The sequence below is a fragment of the Marmota marmota genome, unplaced genomic scaffold (genome assembly GCF_001458135.2).
Source record: "Marmota marmota marmota unplaced genomic scaffold, marMar, whole genome shotgun sequence".
NCBI lineage: Eukaryota > Metazoa > Chordata > Mammalia > Rodentia > Sciuridae > Marmota > Marmota marmota.
The window spans coordinates 28,079,954-28,103,308 of record NW_026000082.1 but is presented as its reverse complement, the minus strand read 5'-3'; the positions used below and the strand labels follow the sequence as shown (position 1 = coordinate 28,103,308).

The following is a 23,355-nucleotide window of genomic DNA, read 5'->3' as shown; positions in this document are numbered from 1 at the left end:
CAAAAAAGCAATGCTGGAAGTATCACAATATCTGACTTCAAATTATACAATGTTATAGTATTGCAGTTCACAATAGCTAAGCTATGAAAGCATTCTAGGTGCCCTTCATGGATGGATAAAGAAAATGTGGTATATATACACAATGGAATATTACTCAGCCATAAAGAAGTATGTAATTCAGCCAATATGGAAAGCAGTATGGAGATTCCTTGGAAAACTGGGAATGGTACCACCATTTGTCCCAGCTATCCCTCTCCTCGATCTATACCCAAAGGACTTAAAAACAGCATACTACAGGGACACATCCCACATCAATGTTTATTGCAGCACAATTCACAATAGCTAAACTGTGGAACTAACCTAGATGCCCTTCAGTAGATGAACAGGTAAAGAAAATGTGGTATATATACACAATGGAATATTACTCAGCAATAAAAGAGAATTAAAATCATGGTATTTGCAGGTAAATAGATGGAGTTGGAGAATATAATGCTAAGTGAAGTTAGCCAATCCCCCAAATCCAAATGCCCAATCTTTTCTCTGTTATAAGGAGGCTGATTTATAGTGGGTTGGGAGGGGGATCATTAGAGGATTAGAACAATTCTAGATAGGGAAAAAGGGTGCGAGGGGAAGGGAGGAGGCATGGGGTAGGAAAGACGGTGGAATGAGATGGACATCATTACCCTAAGTACATGTATGAAGACATGAATGGTGTGAATATACTTTGTATACAACCAGAAATATAAAAAAATGTGCTCTATATGTGTAATATAAATTATAATGCATTCTGCTGTCATATATAACAAATTAGAATAAAAAACATTTTAAAAAGAAATATGTAATTATAGCATTTGCTGGTAATGATGGAACTGGAAACTGTCATGCTAAGTGAAATAAGCCAATCCCAAAAAAACAAAGCCTAAATGTTCTCTCTGATATGCAGATGCTAACACACAATAAGAGAGGGTGAGCAATGGAAAAATAGAAGTTCACTGGATTAGAAAAAGGGGAATGAAGGGAAGAAAGGGAAGATGGGAATAACAAAGACAGTAGAATGAATTGGACATACTTTCCTATGTTCATATATGAATACATAATCAGTATAACTCCATATCATGTTCAACCACGAGAATGGGATCCTAATTAGAATAATTGTTTTCCATGTATGTATAATATGTCAAAATACATTCTGTCATGTATATCTAAAAAGAATTTTAAAAATTAGGGGCTGGGGTTCTGGCTCAGTGCTAGAGTGCTTGCCCAGCATGTGTGAGGCACTGGGTTCAGTTCCCAGCACCACATATAAAAATACATAAAGGTCCACTGACAACTTTTTTTAAAAATTTTACTGCAGAGCTATAATAATAAAAATTTACATGGTACTGGCAGAAGAACAGACACATAGACCAAAGATACACAACAGAAGACACAGAGACAAACCTACACAGATGTAGTCATCTGATCCTTCACAAAGGCACTAAAAACATACATTGGAGAAAAGACAGCCTTTTAACAAATGGTGTTAGGAAAACTGGTTATTGTATGTAGAAGAATGAGACTAGACTCTTATCTCTCACTCTGCACAAGAGTCAAATCAAAGTGGATAAAAGACCTAGGAATGAGACCAGAAGCTATGCAATTCTAAGAAGAAAACATAGCATCAACTCTACAACATATAGGCATAGGCAATGACTTTCTCAATAGGACTAAAGTTTAGGAAATAACATCAAGCATTAATAAATGGGATGGCCTCAAATTTAAAGCATCTGTACAGCAAAGAAAACAAGACTATGAAGAGAGAACCTACAGAATGGGAGAAAATATTTGCTAATTACTTTTCTGACAGAGGATTAATATCTAGAATATATAAAGAACTCAAAAAACTTAACAACAAAAAAAATAATATCACTAAACAATAAACTAAAACAAACTTCTCAATAGAAAAAATACAAATGACCAACAAATACATGAATAAAAGTGTTCAACATCATTAGCAATTAGGGAAATGTAAATCAAAACTACCCTGAGATTTCATCTCCAGTTAGGATGGCAGTCATCAAGAACACAAACAATAACAAATGCTGGAGAAGATGTGGAGAAAGAGGAACATTTTTACTCTGTTGGTACGATTGTAAATTAGTACAGGCCATTATGGAAATCAGTATGAAGGTTCCCAAAAGACTAGAAATGGAACCACCATATGACCCAGTTATATTCCTTGGCATTTATCCTAAAGAATTAAAGTCATCATACTATAGCAATACATGCATACCCATGTTTATAACAGCACAATTCACAATAGCCAAACTATGGAACCAGCCTAGGCGTTTTATCAACAGATGGATAAAGACAATGTGGTATACATACACAATGGAATTTTATTCAGCCATAAAGAAAAATGAAATTATGTCATTTGCAGGAAAATGAATGGAACTTGAGACATGATGTTAAATGGAATAAGCCAAACTCAGAAAGTCAAGGGTTGTATGGTCTCTCATGTGTGGAAGCTAGGGAGGAAAACAAGAAAAGAAAGTGTGTGGGGGGCGTGAATCTCATGAAAATCAAAGGAAGATCAGTAGAGTTAAGGGACCAGGTGGAGGGAAGAAGTGAGAGAAAGGGAAATACTGGGGAATAATATTGGCTAAATTATAGTATTATATTGTGTGCATGTACAAATATGTAACAAATCCCACCATTATGTACAACTACAAAATATCGATTTAAAAATATGGGAGGCTAGGCATGGTGGCACACACCCGTAATCTCAGTGACTTGGGAGGCTGAAGCAGGAGGACTGAAGGTTCAAAAATCAGCCTCAGCAACTTAGGGAGGCCCTAAGCAATTTAGAGAGACCCTATCTCAAAATAAAAAGGGCTAGGGATGTGGCTCAGTAGTGAAGCACCCCTAGGTTTAATCCCTAGTACTTACTAAATAAATAAACAATTCATTGCACTGCTCACCACTGGTAAACAAGAAGAAAAAAAAAATCCTCCAGCAAACACAACATCAGGGTCTTTCTTCTGGCACACAACTGAATTCTGTAAGATCTGAGTTTGAGTTTTCACTATCTTCCAAGAGATTCTCAGATCTAAATCTACCATATCTCCAATTTCAGTGACCCATTTTTAATTTCATTAAAATTAAATTAATTCGTTCAATTCTATAGCTATCCTTTGGTATGCTAAAAGTATTTTCTTTGACCCCCTTTATCCAATGCCCTTTGCAAACCATTACTCTTCTACCTGCCAATAAAAACCTCTTTTCCTTTGCCACCTTGCTGCACTATACTTCAGCTTTCAGCATAGCTGTCATCTCCAACTTACTCATCATTCCTCCTACTTTATGGGTGGCTTTGACATCTGGCTTTTAAAGTTTCCCCTCATCTCAAGCCCTATCTCTTTTTTTTAAAAAACAAAAATCAAAAGCAATTTATTTACAAAATTTCTTACTTGACCAGGAGTGAGAACCAAGAAACAATATATCAACAATACACAAAAACCTCACCAATAGTCTTTAAGTCAATTTATACAAGGCAACAACAAAAGTAGCTCTTGACTACTGGGCTAGAAAGATGTCCTTCTGAGAATCCTTCAATTTCACAAGAACATACATTTAACCAAAGGGGTCTATGCACGTAGCACTGTGATACTTATAGGCTCAGCTGAGTGGCAGCCTCTAGAGTGCTGTTCCCTGTCTACCTTACACAGATGTCAAGCCCTATCTCAGGAGTAAAAGGGTTAAAAGGACAGACTCTGGATAGTATCAGATTGCCCAGGTTCAAGTCTTGGTTCCACCATATGCCAGTTGAGTTGCCTTGCTATGTTCCTTAACCTTTCTTTTCCTGAGCTTCCTCATTCATAAAATAGGAATAATAATAATAATAGCAATATTATTTGTTATTTGTGTTAAAAGTTAATACACTGCACTGCTCACCACTAGTAAACAAGAAGAAAAAAAAATTCTTCAGCAAACACAACATCAGGGTCTGGGTGTGGTGGTGCACCTCTATAATCCCACCTACTTGGGAGGTTGATGCAGGAGGATCACAAGTTCAAGGCCAGGCTTAGCAAATTGGCAAGATTCTGCCTCAATAATAAGACCCTCCTGGGAATGTAGCTCAGTAGCAGAATGGCCCTGGGTTCAATCCCCACTACCACCCAAAGAAAAAAAAAAGAGTTAACACATGTAAATGGCATCTGGCACACAGTAAGTGCTTAGTAAACATCAGCTGTTACAGCTATCATCAACACCATCATCATTTTTAAAGACCATCTCAATATCCTCATGGATAACTAATTTAACATGTTCTTTGAGCTTCTGGACTTCTTTGAGCTCCTTGTTTCCACTCCACTCTATCTCAGAAGAGGATTATCTCAGCAATCCTCTTCCATAGTGGTACCTCAGATCCTTTCATCAGCAGAACTTCTCCACCCCAAAATCTTCAATTCAAAAAAGCACATACTCAAGCCAGGTGTGGTGGCGCAGGCCTACAATCCCGGTGGCTCAGGAGGCTCAGACAGGAGGATCATGAGTTCAAAGCCAGCCTCAACAAAAGCGAGGTGCTAAGCAACTCAGTGGGACCCTATCTCTAAAAAAAATACAAAATAGGGCTGGAATGTGACTCAGTTGTCAAGTGCCCCTGAGTTCAATCCCCAGTACCAAAAAAAAAAGCCCATATTCTGACCTACCACCTGTCCTACCAGGACTCACAGTTACCAGTTCCCCTACATCCTCTTCCCAGCATGTAAATATCTAAATGCCAAACTTCCCTATTTTTACCTCTATCAGTCCCCTCCTATCTTTGCCTCTTTCCATATCTTCTTATTCTCTCTCTCCCATTCACTCTTTTGACAACAACCTTAATTTCCATGCTCCAATTTCTTTCCGCACAAATCACCTAGCAAATTTCCTATTCTGAATAAGTTAAGCTCAGTTTTTTCTTGATAGGGTTGCTGAGAGTTATTGAGGAGACTCACACAACTGTAAAGATCAGTGCCACCATCATAAATGCATGATTTCCATCTTCAAGACTACCCAACAATCTTCCTTTTTCCTTATCTAGTATGCCATCTTCTATCCTTCACAATGGCTATTTCACACCTTAGTTAGTCTATTAGATTTCTGCTAAATGCTCATATAATCCACATCAAGCATACATTATTATTTAACTATTAAAAACATAATGTCTGAGGGGCTACTGTTGGAGCTCAATGTTAGAGCACTTGCCTAGCATGTGTGAGGCACTGGGTTTGATCCTCAGCACCACATAAAAATAAATAAATAAAACAAAGGTATTGTGTCCAACTACAACTAAAAAAGTTAAAATAATAATAATAATAATGTCTGAATTCCTTGCCAGAGTATAAGTGCTGCTGGGACAGTAGTCAAATATTCTTTATTTACTATAATATTCTTAGCACCCAGCTCAGCATACTACCCAGCACTTGGCAATGCATAAGAAATAATTGCTGGCTGAGCCTTTACATAGACTATGGATCTGTACAGAATGCTTTTTACTACTTTATCCCCCTAGTGCAATCGTATACATCCTTCAAGAAATATTGGTAATCTCTATCAAATCCTACTTGCATATACATACCACCTGCCTGCTCAACTTCCTCTTTGTGTTCTCACTGTATTATATACATAAATAACAATTACTATTAACGTAATAGTTATACACTATCATAAATACCTAGCTTTGAGTCTCAGGCTCCACTAGACTATAAATGACCTGAGGGCATGGACCATGTCTGGTTTACTTCTGTACTTCCAGTGCTTAGAAAAGTACCTGACAGTGATAGTAGGTTTCCAAAAATGTCTATGGCTATTAAACCAAAGACTTATATACTCTACTACTGTACTGAAAGAGTTTTTTCCTTACTATAAAACTGAATTCCAATTCTAGTTATGCTAATGATTAGCTGCATGGTCACCAGTAATTGTTCAAACTCACTGGGCCTCAGTTTCCTCACTAGTAAAACAGGGCTAATAATACCTACTTGGAAATATTGCTATGAAAATAAAACAAAATGACATAGTACAACAATTAGCACACACAGCACCTGGTATATAATAGCCTCCCCACATTGGCTTCAACTTGATGGAGACAACTAGGACAAAACAAATACAAAAATAAGTCACAGTAATCAAGGGAGACTAAGCATTGAGTGAGTCATTCCTTTTAATCATTTGCCCAGGAAGATCAACAATGAAGAAATATAATAAGCAGAATAAACTTTCCTGGTGGTATGTCCCTTGGCAATATGCAGCTTGGTAAGAATTCACCCCAGAGACAACTTGGCTAATGGCCACATTCAGCTTCCCAATCCAGCAGGTCAGATCCTAGGCTGCAGTACCAGGCATAGTTAATTCAGACTGGAATAAAAACTTATCTCATAAGAAATGTGTTTTACAGGGGAAGATAAAGGAGAACCTAACTACAAATACATCAATCAACTGTTTTGCAATCTGGCAGAAAACACCACAGAAGCATTGTAGAGACTAACACCCACACAACTACTTACCTACAGCCAAGAACCAGATTAGATCAGATAATAAGCAGCTTTCTGCTTTTACCAAAAAAAAAAAAAAAATACCAATGGTCAGACTTGCATGAAGTGAACATTTCAAAAGTCACATTATCCTCGTACATCTGGGCAATACCAATGAAGATGGCACCTTGTAACTTTACACATATGTTCCTCAGCCTGTGAGCACTGCCCACCACCTCAGCCTCACTACTTGTATGTGGAAATGAAACAGCAGATTGAAGTTTCTCTGCTTCTTATTCGTAATATGCTTACCTCTGCCAAGCCACTGGCACTCAGAACACCTAGTTCGCTGGAGTCGTTCTCTTTAGAATGCTGTGCTACAATAGGTGGAAGGACTTCTCTGGAAATATCTCTTTTCTGAAGCTTCCTGATTAAGCTCTTTTGGTCACTGGAAAATACAGCAGATCTGAATGGAGCTCTGGATGGGCTCAGTCTCCTCCAAGAGGCTTCCTCCAGAATATGTGGTATATCCTCTTCAGATAGAAAGCCCAAATCATCTGCAGCTTGGAATTTTTTTAAAAATACCAGCATGGAATTAGAAGAGTCTGTCCTAAAAGGCTGGCAGCTCTGGGGCTTGCTGCAGTCAGCCTGAATGCATATCCCTTCTAGCCACCAAAGAGCATGGCAGGCCGAGTCCTGACAGCAGGCAGCCCAACATGAATGGAGAGACGGGGTTCCTTTAAGAAGCCAGAAGTGATTTTCTCTCCCAGTTCTCAGGCCAACTCCAAATTGTGTCTTCCCCTGGTGGCACCTGCTTTCAACAGCATCTAAAAACAAAGAATGAAAACATTTTAGGATGAATCAAAAACAATCTACTACTCCATAAAAAGCTCTGAACTGACCAACATTCAAGGATATTTTGAAGACAGGTTTTTAATAGGGTGAGAAAACTGTCAAGTAAGTGGAAGAGAGGACGTTAAACACAGTGTTTTTTGGCTCAGGAGATTTTAGCTTGTAGGAGAACTGTTCCACATTCATCAATGGCCAATGGCTCCCCATCTCAATGAGTTCTTGCCTCATACAGTCTTATGCAGAATTTCAGTTTACGAAACAGAAAAAAGACGAAAGTTTAAAAAGCACCATTCTCATGGAAATACAAGGAACTAGGACTGAGGTTAAAGCTCAGTGGCAGAGCACTTGCCTAGCACATGAGGCACTGGGTTTGATCCTCGGCACTGCATAAAAATAAATAAGTAGGTATTAAAAGAAAGAAATTCAGAGACTCCAGGGGACAGAGTCCTAACACTTGACCCCCAAGGTATCCTGCAGGGACAATATTAAGACTATGGGACTAGAACACATGGCTGAACCAGCTAGAACTGGTAGCAACACAAACTAAGTATTCTTGACCTCATTAGATTACGGGTACATATGTTTTCTAACCAATTGTTTGCCATCAAAGTCAAGTGGCTTTGATAGTATGGCATTAGCCAGAGTGGTAGTAAAGATTACCAAAAAATTATGTCGTGAAAGGGAGCCTCACATGCACAAGGCCCTGGGTTCAATTCCCAACACCACCCCCCAAAAAACAAAAAAAAATGTTCTAAAGGAAAGTTGTTATAAGTCAATTTTTTAAAAATATTTTTTAAATTGTAGTTGGACACAATACCTTTATTTTATATTTATTTTTATGTGGTGCTAAGGATAGAACCCTTGGCCTTGCAAATGCTAGGTGAGCGCTCTACCGCTGAGCCACAACCCCAGCCCCTATAAATTAATTTTTAAGGTCTGTATTACACAGGTGTTTTTAACCACGTGGTCAGGGTTATAGAGGAACAGAACAAGACTAGGGCAAGAGAGGAATCCCAGATACAAAACTTAAGATGTTCACTCTCAGAGTCACATCAGGGTAGCTTTAAGCATCCTTGACAGGTAAGTACCTCTTTATTTATTTATTTTTATTTAGGTGTAGATGAACACACAGTATCTTTATTTATTTTTATGTGGTGCTGAGGATTGAACCCAGCGCCTCACACATATGAGGCAAGCACTTTAACCACTAAGTTACAAGCCTCAGCCCCAGGAAGTATCTCTTTAAACTTCATGCTCTGGGTGCCAAAGCCCATAAACAAAATAAGAACATTCAAAACAAAGAAATGATCATCAATTATATTTAGTGTGGCAAATAATGCAAAAATCATTTATTTCTTCTGAACGTTATTCAATAAGTTAAACATTTAACAAAAATATTCTGTGCACCTCTGTCCTGGAAAAATGTTCATTATATTAAGATTTACACTAATGAAATATCTGAAGAACCTAATTGTCTGTCAGTATGGAAATGGTTACTATAGAATACAATTTAGCAATGGAAAAGAATGAGGTAAAATTCTATACACAGCCACAGAAGTATCACCATAATACCTTAAGTTAAAAAAAGTTTCACAAAATCTATACATTATGGTCTTACTTAGACTTTTTAAAATAAAGCATTTTTGTTCATGTAACTATACATATGCATTCAAAAAGGAAAACTAAAAGTTTAAACTTAAATTTAAAAAAATAAAGTTTAAACTTAAATAGAAAAAAAGACATATGCTTCCATCATAAAAACTTGAAAAAAAAATTAAACCCCCAAATAAGAAAAAAGAAATAACAAAGTGTAATCAATGAAATAAAAAGCAAACAAACAAAAAAATGAAGAAACTTAAAACTGGTTGTTTGAAAGATCAATAAAACCCTTGTCAGACAAATCACAGGAAATAAAAAAAGAGAGAGAGCCTAGTCATTAACAGTATCAAGAGTGAAAAAAGAATATCATTACAGATTCAATAAACTATGCCTAGGAGCCGACTTGGACTACCTCCTGTTTTTGTAAGTAAAGTTTTATTAGAACAGAGTCACATTCATTTATTTATGTTGTCTAGGGCAGCTTTTGCTCTAGGTGGTAGAGTAAAGCAGACCATTATTAAGCCCACAAATCCTAAAATACTACCTGGCCCTTTAAGAGAAAGTTTGCCAGCCAGATGAGGTAATGCCTGACTGAACTAGATGTAAACCTATAATCCCAATGTCTCAGGAGGCTGAGAGGAGAATTCAAACTTGAGGCCATCTTCAGCAATTTATCAAGGCCTATCTCAAAATAAAAAAATTAAAAAGGGCTGGGGGTTTAGCTCATTGATAAAGCACCCCTGGAGTTCAATCCTAAGCACCAAAAAAAAAAAGTTTGATAAACTCTTGTCTAAGAAAATGTAGCTTTGTGGCTGAATGTTTTCTCTGATATGAGGATGCAAAGTCACAATAAGAGGGGTGGGGATTGATCAGGGAAGAACAGAGATACTTCAGATTAGACAGAGGGAGTGAAGAAAGGGGAGTGGGTATGGGGGTAGGAATGAGAGTAGAATGAGTTAGACTTTATTACTCTATGTGCATATATGATTACACAACCTGTGTAACTACATCATGTACAACCAGAATGAGAATTTATACTCCATTTATGTATGATATGTCTAAAGGCATTCTACTGTCATGTATAACTATTTAGAACAAATAAAAACTAAGTAAGTAAATTTAAAAAAATTTAAAAAAAGAAAAAGTACCTTTGTTTGACTTACTCTTTACTACTGAAAAGAACCTAAATATAGATGTTAACTTATAGAATACTGATAAGCTATAAATGATTTCGATTTTTTTTTTTTTTTGGCGGGAAGCAGGGACTGGGGCTTGAACCCAGGACACTTTACCACTGAGCTATATCCCCAGCCCTTTTTATTTTTAATTTTGAGACAGGGTCTAAGTTGCTTAGAGCCTTGCCAAATTGCTGAGGCTGGCCTTGAACTTGCAATCTTCCTTTCAGCCTCTGGAGTGCTGGGATTTCAGGCATGTGCTACCACACCTGGCTGACTTTGATTCTATTAAGAGATATAATAGAAAAAGTTTAGGTTTATTGTCTTAACAAAACTATTAATGCTTCTTTTCTAACTTATAAACTTATTTCATCATGATCACATAAATCTGTTTTCCTCAAAAGTTTTACTACTGATACCCTCATTCTTGAGTTAAATAAGCCTCAGATACATACGCTCCTTATATTTTTGAGAGTAATGTCTTCAACTTCTTGAAATTTATATTTATATACAAACACCCAAGATGTTCACATTCACTTAGGCTACAAACATAAAAGAATAAAAGAACCATCAAATTTCAGGAACAGAGGAGGATTTTTTAGAAAGATATTAAGTTCAACCCATCTGGGGCTAAAATCCTTTCTAAAACAACTCCAGGTATTTTCAAGCCTTTGTAATTGCCCTCTACAATTCTGAACTCATTAATAAGGCAGCCATTCTACCTTTGCATATTCTATGATAACAGCTCTTTCTAGGAGAAAAATTAAGTAAATTATAACATACATATATATATATATATATATACACACACACACACACACCCACACACACACCAATATATATGTTAAAAAGGGTCATTATAAAGACCATATTGCAAGATGAAAAACTATAGCAACATAATCTTGAGAGTAAAAAGCTAAATATAAAAGTGCACACAAATTCCCTGAGGAAATGATAAGTAGCCTGGCACTTACGGGATAAGAAGGAAATAAAACAAAGGAGATAGGGAAGTGAAAATCCAAATAAACAAGCAAAGGCTCAAGGCTTAGAAAGAACACATCAAGAGTTAAAAGTGATTTGGTATGGTGAAATATAGTTTTTTTCATATTTAATTTCATTCATGCCATGGCTTCAATTACTACATACACCGCAGTGCTCTCAAATATGGATTCCTACTTCTAGCCCAGAGTGCACCTCTACTGCCTATCAGTAACAATACAACACATGATTCCTCTTATCTGCCTGCTATGTAAAAAAAAAAAAAAAAAAGGAAAAGGAAAACCATTTCAACAGAGTAGACCTTGACTGTGTAGTCCTGAACCTAAAGCAGAGGGCTTAACAGTCTGTGAGCCAGACCTCTCTCCCCAACCTATTTCTGTGGCACTTCAGTACTAAATCTGTGTGTTCAAGCCATATGGGCCTTCTTTCCATTTCTGAAAAGGACTTTGCTTTCTCCTCTCATAGGGTAACTAAAACTATGAGCATAGATGAGATTGTTCAGGAAGAGGAGGAGAGGAGATATTAAGGACACATCTTCATCTCCCTCCTTATCCAGCTCAGATTCTACAGTCCATTACTGCAGACTCTTGAGGACTGATAGCTTCTTTACCCCAGCTGCCATCCACAGCAATCAGGGATGAATTTGTTTTGAAAAAACAGGAGAGGAGGGCTGGGGTTGTGGTTCAGTTGTAGAGCACTCACCTAGCATGGGAGAGGCACTGGGTTCGGTCCTCAGCACAACATAAAGATAAATAAATAAAGGTACCGTGTCCATCTACAACCCAAACATAAAAAAAAAACAGGGGGGGCGGGGAATCACCCAACTGCACAGATTGATCCTGCTAGGGTCTCCATTCTCATCAGCATTGGGCTTCCTGGCCATCCTGAGTGTTCATACCTTCATTTACTTCATTTTTCACAATAGCCACTTCAAATCTTCTCCAATCTTTTTGAAATTCAAACACCCTTCTTATCTATTATCCATATCTCCTTATTCATTCATCTATTCAACAAATATCACTGAGCATCTGTTTCATACTAGACATTATTTTGATGGAGCTTGTAACTGAGATGAGAGAGAAAGATGAAGCAGACACAATGATAAAGGTAGGATTACAAACTAATATAAATGCTCTGAAAAAAAGAAATTCAGCCTTTATAAAATAAAGGTAGCTAAATTTGGAATTTATTGTAAAGATATATCAGCACTAAATGACATGTATCAAAAATATTCACAGTACATAGATTGAAACATTCAAGTACTAGAAACAATTTACACACCCATGAATTTAGAACTGGGAATTATGGAAAATCCATGCAGCTACAGGGATGAATAAAGTCAATGTATAGAGTTCTGATATGTAACAATATTCAGGATACATTATATGAAAAAGAAAGGGCAAAGCATGAAGAGTGTGCTACAGTCTGTAAGAGGAACAGAGAGAATGATGTATGGTGTATGTGTATATATACACAAACTACTTTTAGAATAATCCAGAAATTGGTATCATTGCCTTCAGGAAGGGAAGCTAGGTGGCTGGAAGATTTGTCCATTCACCAAATACCTTTTTATACCTTTTGAACTTCTAATAATTCACATGTATTATCTTTTGAAAAAGAAGTCTAAATAGTTAAACAAAATTTTTAATGGCTTCCTAGAGCCCTTAGAATGAAGATCAAAATTCTTAACATAGGGCTGAAATATAGCTTAGTGGTAAAGCATTTGCCCGGCATAGGGTCTCACATATGCCAGGCAAATGCTTTACTACTAACAATCCCCAGCACCACAAACAAACAAACAAATCCTAACATAACCTAAAAAGATCCTGAATGGTCTGGACTTTGCCTATCTTTCTGACCCCACCTTGTATCATGCTCTCCCTCCTTCTCTGAGTTCCAACCCACCAGTCCTCTTCCATTCTTTAAATGTACCATTCTCCTCACCGCATCACCGTCCAACCCCCATCACTGGGCACATGCAGCTCACTTTATCTGGAACTCTCTCGAAAACTCCCTTCTCCATCCAATTTACTCCTCCTATGAGGTCTCAGCTCAGCTATCTTCTCCTCAGACAAGCTGCTATTTGCTCAACGTCTTTCCCCTACACTACAGTGTAAACTTCAGGACCATATCTTGGGGGATTTTGTGTTCTTCCCCCCTTTCATCACTGTATCTAAAAATTTTAGCATAGGGCTTGGCATTTTACACTGTGTTTTTAAAAAATGATTTTTTTTTCTTTTTTGGTACTAGAGTTTGAACCAGGGGCACTTTTCCATTGAGCTACATATCCAGTCTTTTTTTAATTTTTTAAGACAAGGTCTCCCTAAGTTACTGAGGCTGGCCTCCAACCTGTGAACCTTATGCCTCAGCTTCCTGAGCTGCTGGGATTATAGGCAAGAGACTCCACACTCAGCTCAAAAAACAAACAAAAAACCCTCTATAAATGAATACTTACATAAATAAATGTGCATATGCTTGAACAAAATATTAAACTAATGAACAAATGAACTGTCAGGAAACCAAGTGGCCAGGTACTGGACAGGTTGTACTGAAAACATCCAGGCTGATGACAGAACTTTGAAAGGAATGAGGCCGGTTTGCCACAACAGATGAAGGAGGTGAATGGCTGGTAGATGAGTAATGATTAGTGGTAGAAACCTCAAAGAGTCAAATTTTTACTTGAAAGTGAAGGATTAATATTCAAGAAGTAACAGAGAGGAGTGATAAGGACACCAATCCTCCTCTGAATTCAAAAGAACATGGGATAGGGGAACTTGAATAGCTATTGCCTGCAAGCTAAAGGAAAAACTGTCTTTCTCCAAGAGAAAGCCAGTCTCAAAACATTCTATCTGATGTCTTAACAAACAAGTCTGAGAATAAATGGGGTTTATTAATTCAATGGATTCTTGTCACAATTTAAAAGTTGGGAGGGGAAGATGGTAAGTGCCAGTGAGTCAAAAAGCACAAAGTTATACAAAAATGTCAAATCAGACTCACAAATCATACTGGTTAAGGCACTTCATAACTAGAAAAAGAGGATGAAAAAATATGAGGAAATGATGACAGAATGGCTGCCTATTCATCCTTGGCACAAAATGGCAACAGCTTTGAGATAAATCATGAGGAATGTCTTACCAATGGAATCTGGAGGAAACAGATCTGGACTTGGGGTGGCAGGGTGATCAAGGGGACTTATAGAGATTTCAAGGTCAAAGATAACAGAATGTTCTATTCTCTACATGTTACTAACAGCTCTGGTAAAATTCTAAGAAAGGAGGAAATAAATGTTGGAGGTGGGGACTGGGGGAGACTACACGACTGGTTTGCCCTGCAAAGGTCTTTCTTTGCTTCCACAGTTCCCTTAAGAATATCAGGTAAACTATACAGTAATCTGAGTATTAAAGGGAAACATGTCATAATCCAAACATTGTCCATGCTTTTGAGGTGTCCTGAAAGCTTTTGTTGGAGACCTCACGCATTACCCTGGCCCACAGTGAACGTGTCCAATGAGAAAAGGAAGAACCTGGAGAATCATACAAAATGTCCCAGACTCTCCATATTTCACTGTACCTCTTGATTGCTTTATTCTTAAATTTATTATTAATCCTTAGTAATGAGTAAGATCTCTGATTCACGTAAATCTTATTTGACAATTGGATCCTTTGTCTTATCTCAAAGGAATAAAACCTGGGAGAAGGCTGAAGATCAGAAGCATTTATATCTCTGACAGTGACTAGAAGTACAAAAAAAATGTGAGGGAGGTTAGCAGGCCTATAACATTGCCACAAAAATTAATCCCAATGGTTCCCAATAAAGAGAAGAAATACTCTGATTTTCCAATTCACATGTTGTTTCTGTTTGTTTTTGAAATACTACTGACTGAACACAGGAGTCCTTTACCACTGAGGGGTAGCCCTTTTTATTTTTTATTTTGAGAGAGGGATCCCACTAAGTTGCTGAGTCTAGCCTCTAACTTGTGATCCCCTTGCCTCAGCCTCCTGAGTTGCTAGGTTTACAGACATATGCCACCACATCTAACTTCGTTTTATTTTATTTTATGGTATTAAGAATTGAACCCAGGATCATTCTACCACTGAGTTACATCCCCAGCTCTTTTTATTTTTTATTTTGAAACAAGGTCTTGCTAAGTTGCCCAGGCTGGCCTCAAACTTCTGATCCTCCTGCCTCAGCCCTCTGAGTAATCTGGATTATAGGCATGCACCACTACACCTGGCTCTGTGGGATTTTGACTGAGTTGTTTGGTCTTTTTTTTTAATGCTATTTAATGTTGCTCCATTAGGTGTTCAATAATAAAATATGGAAAGAAAAATAGTTCTTTATTCTTTCACTGGATTATAGTTCTTTAAGATGATTAAAAGATAAGTAACTATCTTAGACAGTTAAAAGACACTGGTTCTAGTTTCAGCTGTAGGACCATAATTTTCTAGAAATTTAACCTCTGAAGAATAATTTAGCCTCTCAAAGATTCAATTTTCATTGTTGCTACTCTTGAGAAACAGAGTTCATGAGAGGAGGAAGTGAGAGAGCACTGGTAGAGTCAATATTGGATTCTAGAAATAACTTGGATAAAAGGTAAGATGAAAATAAATTCCAATTTTAGATCAGTTCCTCTCCCTGCCCACGTCCCCACAGCCTGGCTCTGCTCCCAGGGCCCAGGAAAAAGCAACATTAAATCCTTACAAAAAAGGGCTTACAATTGGTAGAACCTAACCTTAGACTGAAAACTCTTTGGGGGACGTCTGGAACTCACAGTTGACAGGAGCATGCAGAAAGCTTATCTGGATGAGAACAATGGGGCAAAGCCAATCCCTTTTTTTTTCTAAAACCAGGATTCCTGTATGTAACACCTGGAGCATCCCCAAAACAAGTTCTGGAACTAGCAGTACTGACTTACATCACTACCCTCAAAAGACAGAATTCTAATAAATCTGGCACAAAATCTAGACCAGGTTTCATAATTCCAAGCAGCAGAATGGGAAAGTTTGCAGAATATATGAATTATTGCCAGAGGAAATTCATTAAATTCTTTTAAAAAACTGTGAACAACTCTGGAAATATTTAGAGATAGTGCTGTTGCCTCTGGCATTCTCAAATCTCAGGTAACAAGCTTGACTTCATGATAAAACTTGGAAACTGCAATGGCTACCAGCCACATGGGAGCCGAGAAAGAACACCTACTATCTTAGAAGCCACACTGTTCAAGTTGCCAGGAATTTAACCAAATTCATTATACTGTATCCCAACGGAAGGGCAAGATGGTGGAAATGGGAATAGAAAGGATGAACCACCAAAATTATTTCAGAAAAGAAATAATAAACAGCAATTGATCAGGTTTGGTGGCGCATGCCTGAAATCCCAGGAACTCCAGAGGCTGAGGCAGGAGGATAACCGAGTTCAAAGTCAGCCTCAGCAATGGTGAGGCACCAGAATCTCAGTAAGACCCAGTCTCTAAATAAAATACAAAATAGGGCTGAGGATGTGGCTCAGTGACAGAGTGCTTGCCTGGCACGTGTAAGACACTGAGTTCAATCCTCAGCATCACATAAAAATAAATAAAGGTGTTGTGTCCATTTACAACTAATAAATTTTTTAATTAATTAATTAAACAGCAATTGATAAATTCTTCTCTTTGTTAAGAGTTTCTCTGCAAAAAACAACACATGGGATATTTTATAGGCAAAATTTAAACTTAACTGTAACATTCATGGAAGCTACCTTGGGGGGCGGGTCGTTACTGGGGATTGAGGATTGAACCCTGGATGCTCTACCAATGAGCTACCTCCCCAGACTCTTTTCATTTTTTTAATTTTGAGAGGGAATCTCACTTAGTTGCTTAGACTTGCCTCAAACTTTGAGTATTCTGGCCTGAGACCCCGAGTAGCTGAGATGACAAGCATGTGCCACCATGCCTGAATGAAGCTAAAATTCTTTTCTCAAAAATCTCACAGTTTGCTGCATGTGGTGGCACATGCCTGTAATCCCGGCGAATTAGGTGGCTGAGGCAGGAGGATCGTAAATTCAGGCCAGCCCCAGCAACTTTGCAAGGCCCTCAGCAACTTAGCAAGACACTCTGTCAAAATAAAAAATAAAAAACAAAAAATGCTGGGGATGTGGCTCAGTGGTAAGGCACCCCTGGGTGAACCTAATACAAAGAAAAAAAAAACTCACAATTTTATAAAATGAACAAGAATTTGTTTAAAGATTTCCTTTGATCATTATGAACTACTGTCAAGTAGTAAGGCAGAAGCCTTAAATTTGGTGCTGTAACCAGTGAACTATGGCTCTATACCTGTATTCCAGTAGCTATCATCAAAAGTATGTATTCTCTCAGAAGCAGTGAGTCTTAGCCAACATGTCTGTAGTAACAAAATGGATATCCCTCCAAAAAAAAAACAAAAAAAAAACAACGGGATCAACAAGCACCCTATCAATCTCCAAAAAAACTCAAGAGTAATCGTTCAAAATCAAACCCCCTCAGGGGGCACCTCTACCTTCTTTTTAACTGTTAGCATGTCTGTCACCTGTATACCTACTGATAAACAAAAATGGCTCTGTTGGGGATGCAAATCCCCAACATGGCTCCATGTTATTCTCCCCACCAGTTCTCTCCTGCAGGGGTTAGCATTCTCAGAAAGCAAGGCAGAGGGAGTACCTAAAACCTTTGACAAGCACAATCGAGTATTATGAAGTTCAGAAAAGGCTGGGGTAATAACCACTGCCCTCTCTCCTTTTTCAAAAGAGGAGAGTTTTTTCCTCAACTGCATATAGGTTATACTGAAAGGTGGCAGCTGCCTCACAAAGCAGTCCTTTTAAAAGAAAATAATTACCATTCACCGCCTTTGCTGTGTGCCTAGCTTTGTTAAGAGCACAGTTTGTTAAATGTTATAGTGTAGGTGATTTGCTGAAACTGAACTGACTGCTATACAAGTATTATTAGGCTTTGTATCCACATTCTGACTCTTTTAGTGTTTCCATTTTCCCCCAAGACCATTCTGATCAAAGATAAAACTCCTCAGGAACTAGTTACCCAACATACATCTCAGCTATTATTCACATTAACTCTAGATGATCTGCCAGATGAAAAACAAGTTTTCAAGGGCTCAATCAGAAAAGCTGGGCCTTGTAGTGCTTAGCTAGTCAATAATGTTCAGAAGAGCAAATCCACTCCTCTAAGACTATCACTAAAGAAGCCTCCAAAGTACTGGCTTTGTGGTAAATTGCCCAAGAGAAAAAAAAAACAAAAAACAGTATCATAACATGTGTATAACAGAGAGTGATATTTATAGACAATGTGGAGAGGGTCCTTTTAATTTATCTACTTAAAGCAGAATAACTATGTTTCACAGGTTAAATGAAATATCAAAATGTTCTCATTTAATTTAGGTTTAATAAGAAAATATGTTCTGTCCCCAAGGGATGTTCATCTGAACTCTTAGAAAATTGAGTTGAAATTTGTTTCAAAGAAAATCCCAAGGGCTAGAGTTCTGGCTCAGTGATATAGTGCTTGTCTACCATGTGCGAAGTACTGGGTTCAATTCTCAGCACTACATAAAAAAAAATAAATTAAATAAAGATATTGTGTCCATCTACACTAAAAATATTTTTAAAAAGAAAGGAAGGAAGGAAGAAAATCCCATATCAAGATCAATACCCTGGTCCCATAACTTTTCTCAGCCATCCCAAAAATCTGCAGTTGAGGCTTTGGCTGCTAAAATAAGACTACCTACATTTGAATCTCAGTCTAGTCACTTCCTAACTGGGTCATCTGGAGTCAAATTTCTTAGTTTCTTCATGTATAAAACACAAATAATAATAATAGTTCCTAACTCACCATGTCATTAAAGATATTAAAGGAAATAATCTATGCAAAGTACTTAACACATGCCTGGAATATAGTAAACGCTAAGTAAATACTAGCTACCATTGTTTTTGCTGTTGCTATATACTTCTTTCAGCTCAGCCACCATTTTTTCCAGGAAAACATTCCTGATGCAATCTTCACCCCAAGCTGTCTTCTGTGCACCCTGCATATATCTACATGATTGTATATATGTGTGTGTGTGTGTGTGTGTTTTGTTGTTGTTGTTGTTTGTTTTTTGGAACTGGGGATTGAATGCTGGGCTTCAAGCATGCTATGCAAACACTCTACTCCAAACTATATCCCCAACCCTTTTTATTTTTGATTTTGGGACAAGGTTGTCCAGTGAGCTTCGAATGTGTGATCCTCCTCAATTTGTGATTCTCCTGATTAGCTGGGATCACAAGCATTTGCCACTGCGCCTCGCTCTATCATAGCATTTTTCTCCCTGATAATATTTGTCTGTCTGCCTCATAAACTTTGCCCTTTTTTTTTTTTAAAGAGAGAGGGAGGGAGAATTTTAATATTTATTTTTTAGTTTTTGACAGACACAACATCTTTGTTTATATGTGGTGCTGAGGATGGAACCCGAGCGGCACGCACGTCAGGTGAGCCCGCTACCACTTGAGCCACATCCCCAGCCCAAACTTTGCCCTCTTTAAGAGCTGAGGTTGGGGCTGGGATGCCGCTGGCATGCGTGCGGCCTGAGTTCCATCCTCAGCACCACATAAAAACAAAGATGTTGTGTCCACCAAAAACTAAAAAATTTAAAAAAAAAAAAAGAGCTAAGGTTGTATCTTATCTTCATATATGCCTGGAACATAGTAGGTAAAAAGTTTTTGTTAATCTTAAAAATTTACCCAGTAGGGCTGGGGATATAGCTCAGTTGGTAGAGCGCTTGCCTTGAATGCACAAGGCCCTGGGTTCAATCCCCAGCACTACAAAAAAAAAAAAAAAAAAATTTAAATAATTTAAAAAAATTTTTTTAGTTATAGATTGACACAATACCTGATTTTATTTATTATTTTTTTTGCAGTGCTAAGAAAAAGTGGATGTGTAATTCGGGGTAAAAATGGGAGTTCATAATCCACTTGAATCAAATGTATGAAATATGATATGTCAAGAGCTTTGTAATGTTTTAAACAACCAATAATTTAAAAAAAAAAAAAAAAAGAATCGAACCCAGTGTCTCACACGTGGTAGGCAAGGGCTCTACCACTCTGAGCCACACCTCCAGCCCTAAATAATTTTTAAATCTAATAAAATTGGCAAAAGATGTCAGCTCCAGAATGCAATAACTCGAGTTTTAGTCATTTGAGTCAGATCCTTAATGTTAATTAATTTCCTTAGTTGAAAGATGAGGCAGAAGAGGAAAGCAAAGTTCTCAATTCACTGATAAATTAGAGTTCTGAAATTAAATTGGGAAAGCACTGAACAAGCAGTATGGTAAGAGATATTAAGTAACATGAAAAACCGAGTGGATGAAGAGATAACTGAGTAACATAAGGAGCTCAGAAAGAGCCTTTCCTGCCTACATCCTAAACTAGAAAATCCTTTCAAATTAATCTTTCCTCATGAAAGAACCAACCAAGTTTCAGTTCCCTGAGCTATCTATTTCAGATCACTTAAAGGTGAGTGAGGTTTTCACCATGAAAATTTTTGAACAAGCAACAGTGGAGAATAGCCTCCCAGTTCATCTAGGCAAATAGTCATCCACCACTACTAACACCTAGATCCATACTCACCTTCTGTTGGGTGAAAAAAGAAACCATCCTATCACAATTCTAATAAATTTAGCTTCTATATGACACTTATTAATAAATAAAAAGTTTGCACTAATTGGATAGTTTCTTAACCCATCATCTGTCAAGGTCTAGCCCAAAGCCATTTTTTATAATCAAGTATTATTAATCAAGGAGTTGAGGACATAGCTGAGTGGTAAAGTAGTTGCCTAGCATGCATAAGGCCCTGGGTTTGATCCCTAGCACTGCAAAAAAGAAAAAAAGTATCAATCAAATCACTGGGGTAGATGAAAATAGCTCTCCTACCATAAAGCCACCTGTTCAGAAATTATCCAGTCATCATGGGCTTTATAATATTTAAAGGCAGATTGACGGCAAATGATTAAAACATGTACTTTTGGAGGAAAAAAAAAACTATCTAGGGGGTTACATTGCTGCATGTGATGTACTCAGAATCCTGCTCCGCTTTTTCTCCCACCACATTATGACTAAAAGACTCTAGAGAATGCTGTCAGCAAGAAGAGCACGCCTCCAAGCCACAGTGTGAAGGGAGCCCACACCTCTCTATATAACACTGTCGTATTTCAAAAAGCACAGGTATCAAATGATAACAGATAAACTTTAGTCTGTGTATTAAAGTGGTTCCAAAAAGAAAACAATTTTTTTTCTAAAAAGAAAAGCACCTAGATAGGATGTCGTGAATCTAGCAATTCCCTGTATAGCCCACTTGTAGATATTATTGTTAAGAACCTGCAGTTGATTGCCATCTCTGACTACAGTTATTATGGGCTGATAAATTATTTGCATTCACCACAATCACACCAACCTCCTTTTGAAACCCACACAAAGAACCTTGAATCAGAGAACTGTTTTGTTTTGAGGACGTTCTTTTCTGCTCTTTCTCTTTTTTTTTTTTTTCCTGGCTTATTTTCTTATTTCTCAGGAAAAGGTCATTTAGAAGGTTGAAGCAAAGATATGTAAATTAAATAAAACAGCAGTAAGCTTAAAAAAAATAACAAAAGAATATAGCTGGGCATGAAGTATTATTTCAGCAGATATGGCCAATAGAAGAAAAGTTTATATCAATTTATCCATTGAAAATCTCCCTTTTTGGAGCATTATGTAAGTGTCATAAAAAAATTTTTTAAATAATAAAAAAAAACCCTGCAGTGGGCTGAACTGGGACATGTGAGGACTCAATACAACTGAGCTTCAAAAACTTAAATATCTCAAACCACTTTTTGCTTATAGCAAATAAAAAGCAGAGCTACAGCTGCTTTCTCATCTGTGTGTAAATGAAAGCAAAACTGTGTGAGTAGTTAGTATTCTTAGAATTTTTTTTTTTTTTGTATTCTTAGAATTTTTGAGAGCCAGATTATTTAAATTAAATCAAAGCCAATCTGTATCTGTACAGAAATACATTTCTCAGGGCTCTTACTCTCTAGACGTTACAGAGCTGTACATCCTCTCTTCCCTCCCTCTGAGATAAAATAGTAAAAAGAACTCTGCAGGTTAAAACCACTTCAGATGAATCTGGAAAAAGGTTCAAAGGAATGAGAATATCTCATGTCTCTCCAGCCTGCTATAGAACAGGGTTCCACTCTTTGCTGCCTCGTTGTGCTGCCCCATCACATCTTGGAATTTATTGTGCTTATTTATGTTCTACATCTACCTCCACCTCCATACCGTGAGCTCTCTGATGGTAGGACCTGGGTTTTATTTAACGTGGTACAGTATTTGTTAACCTGAAACACCTGGATATTTATTAGTTATCATTATTTGAATTAAGTATCCCATGGGGCTGGGGATGTGGCTCAAGCGGTAGCGCGGTCGCCTGCCATGCGTGCGGCCCGGGGTTCGATCCTCAGCACCACATACAAACAAAGATGTTGTGTCTGCCGATAACTAAAAAATAAATATTAAAAATTCTCTCCCCCTCTCTCTTTAAAAAAAAAAAAAAAAAAAAAGTATCCTTGAAAAGATATTTAAAATTCAGGTAGCATGTTTAAGGCACTGAATATGAGACAACATTTATAAAGAATCAAGAATCACAAGTATTAGAAAAGCGTATTCCAATTCATCACCCTAATGTAACACTGACACTCAGAGAATTTGGTATTGACATCCATGTATTCTTATTTACTGCAGAGAGGTTACTTTCAATAGACTTCATTTTTATGACATGTATTCGGATACATAGATCTTTCTCTTATACCTCCATGTTCAAATTGATTGTAATTTACACATTCTACTAACAGAAATAAAAATAGGCGAATTGGTCAAAGCTCCTGACTATCAAATTATTTAGTACAGACTCTTAACTACTGAAACTGGCCTTTTATCTTCATCTGTAAAATGGCAACACTTCTCTGCTGATTCAAAAGTGACATTAATTCTAGGGATGGAGGTAATAACAACACCCAAACATGTCTCAGTGCCTCTCACAAACACATACATTCTCCACAGGCACATCTAAAAACATATCATACAGAGAAAACTTTCACTCTTATCATTCCTTCCCACTAACAGGGCAGCTATGCTGCCAAGGCAGCAACCCCCACATGAAATATGAAAGAGTGGAGGCGAAATAGCTCAATCAAAGCAGCTTGGGGGGG

The 23,355-nt window shown here is 37.5% G+C and overlaps 1 protein-coding gene across 3 annotated transcripts in view; it reads right to left on the bottom strand.

The window, feature by feature from the left end:
- Positions 1 to 23,355, bottom strand: part of Kiaa0319l (KIAA0319 like) — a 111,352-nt gene that overhangs the window by 68,030 nt on the left and 19,967 nt on the right. For all 3 annotated transcript variants that reach the window (XR_007352106.1, XM_015485281.2, XM_015485280.2), the window contains one exon: positions 6,807 to 7,321. Coding sequence is in view for 2 of the 3 variants with exons in the window: in XM_015485281.2 (XP_015340767.1) it covers positions 6,807 to 7,321 (515 nt within the window). In the remaining variant the exon portion in view is untranslated. The remainder of the gene's footprint in view (positions 1 to 6,806; positions 7,322 to 23,355) is intronic.